Source organism: Alligator sinensis, unplaced genomic scaffold, assembly GCF_000455745.1.
Source record: "Alligator sinensis unplaced genomic scaffold, ASM45574v1 scaffold738_2, whole genome shotgun sequence".
NCBI lineage: Eukaryota > Metazoa > Chordata > Crocodylia > Alligatoridae > Alligator > Alligator sinensis.
This window is the reverse complement of record NW_005842442.1, coordinates 1210256-1218207: the sequence shown is the minus strand read 5'-3', so window position 1 is coordinate 1218207 and position 7952 is coordinate 1210256. Positions and strand designations below refer to the sequence as shown.

The 7952-nt window shown below is 38.0% G+C and overlaps 1 protein-coding gene across 1 annotated transcript in view; it reads right to left on the bottom strand.

The window, feature by feature from the left end:
* KCNH7 (potassium voltage-gated channel subfamily H member 7) overlaps positions 1–7952 on the bottom strand; it is a 390758-nt gene that overhangs the window by 63944 nt on the left and 318862 nt on the right. Inside the window, exon 8 of the mRNA XM_025212042.1 lies at positions 7105–7304. Coding sequence (XP_025067827.1) covers positions 7105–7304 — 200 coding nt within the window. The remainder of the gene's footprint in view (positions 1–7104; positions 7305–7952) is intronic.

Genomic DNA, 7952 nt, shown 5'->3' with positions numbered 1-7952 from the left:
CCCTACTTAGGACAAGGGGTAAGGTCATAGGTGGAGGCACAAATTCCTTTCAGTGCTCCTTGTACTTCCTTTTTTGAGCCTTGTTGTTACCTGTCAGATCTGTGTTCCTGAGGCGGCCCTGGCACCCAGCTTGCTGGACTTACAAAGGACTTTTTTTATTCTCCATCCCTCCCCCCAATCTACCCAGAACTAAGCAGAAGAAAAGTTTAATAGGCATCTCAGGCCGTACATTCCCCGGTCCTAGTATGGGAGGCCTATTTAAACTTGATTGACTAAAACTCGGTTGCCAGGTTAGGGAAGGCTGAGGCAAGGGACCAAGAGGGGGTATGGGTGACATTTGAACAATGGTTAAGAGTTCATCAAAGCATCCAGCCTGTTGGAGCCCTGACCACACATGCTGTCATACTTTTCCAGGGGTGACTGGTAGAAGTCCTTCCCACAAAGTTTATGAACACTCCAAGTAATCAATCCCCTTAAGTCTGTTAAAAGACTACAGTAAAATCTGAAAGTCATGCTAAGTTGAGGCTTATTCACAACAGGTAAAATACAAAACAGTGATGCTGACTTCACAGTGCAAGCATATCTAGGCCATCTAAGAATAAACAACGTGGTATCTCCTTCCAGTATATCTTCTATATTCATAATAATTTCAAGTGGGCTCCTAGGTGTCTGGTTACTCCTTAAAACTTAATGTTTTTCCTGGTTGTTAATCAGTTTCTTGAGATGTTCCAAACCATATAACCCCTTGTCACTGGAAAAGGTAATTTATTTAAATTTAAACTGTTTATATAACAGGATTTTCCCTGTCAATTATGGCTTGGGACCCTCTTGATTTATACAATTAAAAGAATGCTTTGAAGAGGCTGGACTAAGGGTATAAGAAAGCTGTAAAGCAGCAAACAATGTGCTTCAAGAGAGAGAAATCTCTCTGACACCATCCACTGTTGTTGTCGAGAAGCTGAGAGAAACAGATTGTCTCCCTTCAACGATCGTGTTAGAAACTTTGCTTGTCAACAAATCACCCTAGTGCCTTGGGAGAGTGAGATCCCAGCTCTCGCTCTCTCTCTTTGTATTTCTCCCTCTTTCTCTCTTTCTCTCTCTCTTTTTCTTTTTCTCTCTAGGGATAGCTTTCTGAACCTAAATTGTTTTAGTTAAGCTTGAGCTAGGTTTCCCCAAATACTCAGTTAAACCAGGGTAATATTGCAATTGTTTTGTTTGTTTTTCCTTGCATGGCTATTACTACTAGTACCATTATAAATTTCATATACTTAGAAATAAGTATATAAGTCATTTTTATAGTCAAACTGGTGGTAACTGGGTGTATTTTTCCTTCTCTACTTCCCGTCCCCACTTGCTCTGCAGCAACGCTTCTTTTACCTGAAGCTAAATATTCTTGTGAAGCCCAGAAATACTGTGGGGTCCACTCATCAAGAGGCTACCACAACTAGGACAGTTAGGGCAAAAGATTGGGATGCGATGAGTTTGAGACACATAAGGGGATCAGCTTGTATAGGTTGATTGACCCAGTTTGACTCAGATGTGGCCTAACAAACTGAATGCTGGCCCATGAGGGTCTCAGCTGGACACCTAGCTGGATTCAGAGGTATTCAGTTCACCTGTGTGCTTGTGTCTGACTGCATTTTATTGTTACCTTAATTAACTGATTCCTGGCACATGAGGGTGTCAGCCTGTACATGCTGATCAACCCGGCTGGGTCAGGCATGTCACGTTAATCTGTGTGTGTGTATTTGACTGATATGGTGACTGGAGGAACCCAGCCCCACTGAAATTGAGTCCTGCAAGATAGCTCCATTGGGGGTGAGGACTTGCAGAGGGGAGAGATACAGCTCCGTATAGAAACACAAGTAACACAAGCAGCACATTGCTAGAATTACAAAGACCCTAGAAACGTATCCCTAATAAATAAGCACACCCCAAAGTGATGAGCAAATCTGGTAACAGTTTCTGACAAGGTGGATAGAAATGTGAGATTTATTTTTCTTCTTTGTTTCTAAGAGACTTTTGTGGATTCACATGATTTTATTGGCAGAGTATTAAAACAGATAGTGGTGGTGAAAGGAGACAGTCTGGGAGTATTGTCTTTGAATAAGATTAGATGGATGCTGTCATCATGGAGATGTAGAAGTTTTTTGTTTTAAATCACTGCTATGGCACAGGCTTATGTGAAATACTTACACTAGAATTAGCCATTCTCTGTCCATGTTCCAGCCTTCCAGGGATGATTTCTGAGGTAAATGGAGAATCACTGTAATCTCTTTCATGTGTTTGGGAGCCAGTATATTGTGGACAAAAAAAATGATCCAAGTATTTTATCAGGCCATTGATTGAGGAGAATAGTTTTCATAATTGTTAAGGTTTGAAAGCTGTTCAAGTCCATGAATATCCAGGGTTGGAGCAGTGAAAGATTGCTAATTATCCTGTTTATGAACCTTTAGCCCACAAAACACAATGCAACAAACAATACAACTTAAATTCATTTACAGACTCAAGTTTTAGAAAGCTTTTCTTTTGGATCTCTCAATTAGCTGAAAGTGTTTTTATTTTAATTAAACCTTATTAGTATAGACAGCCAAAGGGCAACTTCCCATTCTATTAATATTTAAGATACTTTTGGGCTGTTTTCATTATCTTATTATTCCTGTCATGACAATCAATTGTACCTGCTGTTTATCATGAGGAGATAACTTAACATTATGACCATTTGTTAAAGATTATGGTATGTTTTCAATTTGGGATACAGTTCAGATATGACAAAGTGGTGAGATTCATGGTTCTAGTCTCCAGACACGATGAGTGTAATTAACTTCATTTTGCATTGTGAAGTTTGAGTTTCCTCTTGCATGTTTCTGGAGCACATAGAAACATTACCAGCAACATTTGATGGCAACATCACTTTGGACATAAAAAGAGACAGCAGGAGAATAAGAAGGAATTCTACCACCCCCACCCAGTTCCTATACAAAGCAGAACGGGTGAAAACTGCTTTTTGGGCACAGTACAATTTATGACCCTGATCCTGCAAACATTTATGTATATGCTTTACTTTATTCATAAAATTAGTTCTACCAAAGCCAATGAGATAAGTCGTGTGCATAAAACTGAGCATGTCTACATGTGCATTTATACTGGCTTAAATTTACTGCATAGTAAATTACTGCACAGTAAGTGGGAATAGGCCAGCATCTACACATGCAGGTGTTAAAGCACATTAACGCTGTGTGGATTAGCTTGGGACATGAGGCAGGTATCAAATTTACACTCAAGTCAGCGTAAGTTGCCATACTTACTGTGTAGTACAGGTGTGCACGTGTAGACACACGCCTGTACTGCACAGTAATTTTGCACAGTAAATGAGCACATGTAGATGCACCTACTAAGTATTAGCACGAATGCTTACAAGAGAAGGGCCTAAAATGTATACTAGAAAAAGTATAGAGCTGCTATCCCCTCTTGTCAATTATCTAAAAATAAAAATAAAAATTGATTTAGCTCATATTTAAGATTTTAATTAAAATACATGTTTGTATAAACCCTTCTAAATGCATGGGCCACTTTTTTGGGATTTTTTTTTAGATAAAGTAAACCAATAAAGCTGTTTGGATGCACAGAAGATCCATGGAAATGTAGAGGTTAGAAGAAATGCATGCATAACTTAAAAAAGAGGATCTCAGACACTAGGTAATGTGTCTTTATATAAGGAACATTAAAGTCATGCAGTTATCAGGAAGCGTTGGACTGATAACAATAGATGAAAGAAAAAGTATAAAAGAACAGAGGAAAAACAACATGCTACTTTGAAAAAATCTGAAAAAACCCCCACTTTGAATTTCAGGGATTGGCAGAATCTTTCATGAAACAGGATTCATTATAAATCATCTCTGTACCTTAACTTTGAAAGTGCATATCATATGGGCACAATTTAAATTATGCTTATTCTGTAGACTCAAGATTTTGATCCAGATTAAAGTAAATCCTAAATCCTGTTTATCCAATCTGTGCATAATTATGTTATCAGTGGAAGTGTTTTACCTAAACATGTTATGTAATGAAATATGTTATGCAATGAAAAAATAATCCAAGAGATGTAGAAGTGAAGTGGAGGGGAACAAATAAATAATGGTCTCAGCATGTTTTACTACTAGATCTTCAAGGCTGTGGTTATATTTGGCCATCTAGAACAAACATTATCTCCTTGTTTTCAATAAAAAAATCTGGATTTTGGTTTTTATGAAAGCAAATGTAGTTATCTATTTACAGATTATTTTAAAGTGACATTTCAGTTGTCTGCTTTTCCTGGACTCTGCCAACATGTAAAAGCATCTTTTGAAACAAGTTTTACATTATTAACAATCTTTTTAATGTATATTCTTCATGTTTCAAGGGAGGAAAGATCTTATTTTGGACTTTATTTTTACTCTGTTGTCAGTTGTGAGATGGGAAAAAAAATATAATCTGGATCAAATTCTGCCCTCAGATACTACCACAGAGCTCTAATTGAAGCTCTAGGAGTCATGTGTGCTTTTTTGAGGGCAGTATTGGTCCTTTTATATGTAAATACAGAAATCCCATGCAATTAAGATGCCAAAACCACATGCACGTCCATATGCACGTCACATATGCACATGGTGTAGAGCCTTGAAAACTTCATTGGTACTTGCTGCTAGCATGCATATATGGTTTGAAGAAAGAGCATCCACACAAAAGAAAATGCAGAATGATCAGCATGGCAACTTTGTCAGTGTGACATTTCTGCAGAACAATTACCTAATGCAAACCATATGCACATGACCTTTTTCGGAAAGAGAAGCACGATTAGAGTTGTGGGGTAAAACAGTGGCTAATATATGTGGTAATGCGAAGCAAGTCTACCGATTCCAAAGTTTTATTATCTATTTTGCCCCACATCTGGCTCTGCTTAGGTTCCCTCTCTTTGTTTTCTTCCCCTTCCATCATGCAAAAAGTTTACATTTAAAAATAGAAAGCACTGAACACACTCTAAATCTGACAAGTAACATGGGTATTCTCCACACTTTATACTGGAATTAAATTTGATATAAATACCTCCTGCTCTTACCAGTGGGTGGTGTTATTCCATGTATTTAGGTATGAAGCAGACAGGAAAGAGATAAATCTTTCATAAGTATAGCATAAATCAGACAATTGGCATATCATTCTGAATGGATGTGTAACATACTCAAGCATACATTAAACATAACTTACATGACTGTCATAAATGTGAAGAAGAAATGCACAAGAAAGTAAGAAATAAAATATAACAAAACAAGCCACTAATCTGGATTGTTTTTGTTTCATATTTTATTTAAAATAAAACCATACTACCTCATAACCATATCAGTGCATGGAGGTTTTTAATCCATTAAATTTGTATGTCACATAATAACAAATCCAAAATTACTTCTAACATATCAATTTATGTATTATGCAAAGTTTAATCAGACAACATCCAATTTGTGGATGCTGTTTCAGGTGATACAGGTATCTCCTTAGCACATGATTCCATTAAATCAAAGAAAGTGAGTGCCTGATGGGTGCACTGCTGTTATATTTAATATCTTCAGAAATAATTTGATGGGTTGGATGAGGACTTTGGCTAGCCCAGCTCTGCTCAAGAGCCTGATCCAGCAGAACATCCCAAATACTTTTTATTGCAGTAGGAGATAGGGCCTCTCAGTTCCATGTAGGATCTAACTCTGAAGCTGGACTTCCACTGCAGTAACCCCCAATGGAGGAGTGTGCAAACACCTACTGGCTTGTTTTGGGGTCTGGATTCTCCCCTGAGGTGCGGTGGTGCCTGCAGAACTGGTGAGAGGTGAAGCCCAATATGCTCTGTTGTCTTATATTTAAGATCTGTTTTACTTAATGGTAACTGGGTAACTTAACTCTGAAATCTTTTTTGTCAAGATCATTGTCCTTATCTATTAAGATAACTACATACTTTTTTTCGGACCAACTCATTCACAAATAAATGACAACCACACTGGAAGGGTTTTTTTCTTTGCTTGTTTGGTTTTTGTTTTTGCATCTATGGCAACATTTATGAGAATTTAATTTCTAGTTATATTGCCACTGAAATTTATGGAGTTTTTCTTCCAGCCATTCAGAACATTTTGTAAGGTCTTAGATCTCTCATTTTTGGGGAAAAAAAACCCCACCTGGGTTCACTGAGCCTGGGATCCTATTACACTGTATATATCTTTAAAAAATGAAATATTCAACTTTTCAAGGGCTGGCTAAGAAAGAAATGTGTTGACTTTCCAAAAGCCTCATGAGTGCCTACATCTGCTAATGATGCTATTCTCTTTTAGCCTGTTACAGATGGTAGCTTGATATGACTAATTTATTAGTTATCTTTCAGTTAATATAATAACTGTCAAGGGCAAAAAGTATAAGAATTATGTTTTGCCACTTTCTACAACTTAATAACCCTGTGGATTGCTCAATGCTTAGTTTTGTATGGCTTTGAGCAATATGAAAACTGGTGGGTGGAGAAAAATTGTTACTTGCACTATTTTCCAAGTAGCATACTTCTTTTTTTGAGAGGTCGTCCAATTCACCTCCTGCCTCCTCTATATCACTACCCTGTACTAATGCTGTGTTACTGAAAAGGGGCCTCATTTTCCACTAATTTTATGTAAGTGTAACTCTATAGATTCCAACACTTACACTGTTGTGAAACTGGAATGGAAATTCAGACTAGAGTTTAAAAAAGAATTCTGAAAAAAGCATTTCTTGGAACAAGTTCCCTAAGATTTTCTTTTGCTCTCTCTCTTCTTTAGTTGATAACAAACCAGCAGCAGTCTCCAAGCCCTGCATGTATATTAATGCAGGAGTTCATGCTTTTGTGATTAGCACTATAGGCAGAGATGTTCCATGTAGTGAGTGATTTGGGGTGTCTGAGTCCATGGATACCCGATTTATGACCCACTCTGAAAATAAGGCACTTTAAAACATTTCAAGTTGGGCTCACAAAAACTGGCAACTGATAATCACCAAATCATTTTCTTAAAAACTTGGCCATTGTTACTTTATCACCACCTGTGCCACTAGAGCAGAATTACATACCATGTTCATATCAATGCCATTGGTGTATGTCCATGCATGCTGGAAGTACTCCTCAAGTCGCTGACGCAAAGGGTTGGGAATCTGATGAAAACGTATAAACTCCTTTACTCGTAGCATCTGCATGTGATACCGTGCTGTTCCTGAATACAGTCTTTGGATTATTGCAGAAACGTTTCCAAAAATGCTTGCATACATTAATGCTGGATTAGATAGAAACAACAAAAACTTTGCTTATATTGTTGCATTAACACATAAAATAGGTGGTATTTTACACAGATTAGTATGTAAAATAATTCAAATGACATTTAGTGATATTTTCACCCTCTAACAAAAAAATGGATTTGATAGTTTGATGTAAAACAGCCATCTATAATGTTGGAAAGCAACTAGATGGCCATCACAATCACAGTATTTATTTCTGATGTTTTATTGTTCTGTAACTCTTGAGGTCCAAATGCTACAACGTAGGTCTGTGCAAAGTGGCTAATATTTGCTTTGGATTCAGATTCGGCTGATTCGGTGGACAGTGATTCGATACGGTGATTCGAATCACTGTCCCAAATCAATACGGCTGAATCTAATTTGGAGATTTGGCTGACTTTGGAGATTCAGACAATGACTGCCCTGCCCACCCCAGCTCCTGGCACTTGGAAAAAAAAAGCCCTGACTCAGTGGGTGCTTCTGGGTATGTGGGGGGGGGTGATCTCCACTGCCCCCCAGTGCCCCACACTGCATGGGGGGCTCTTCATGAGCCCCCCACTCCCCCCTGCTCTCCCAGTACCCTCCATGGCTGCTCTGCGCACTGCAACTCGGCCCTTTAAAAAAAAAAAAAGAGAAAGCCCCTGCAC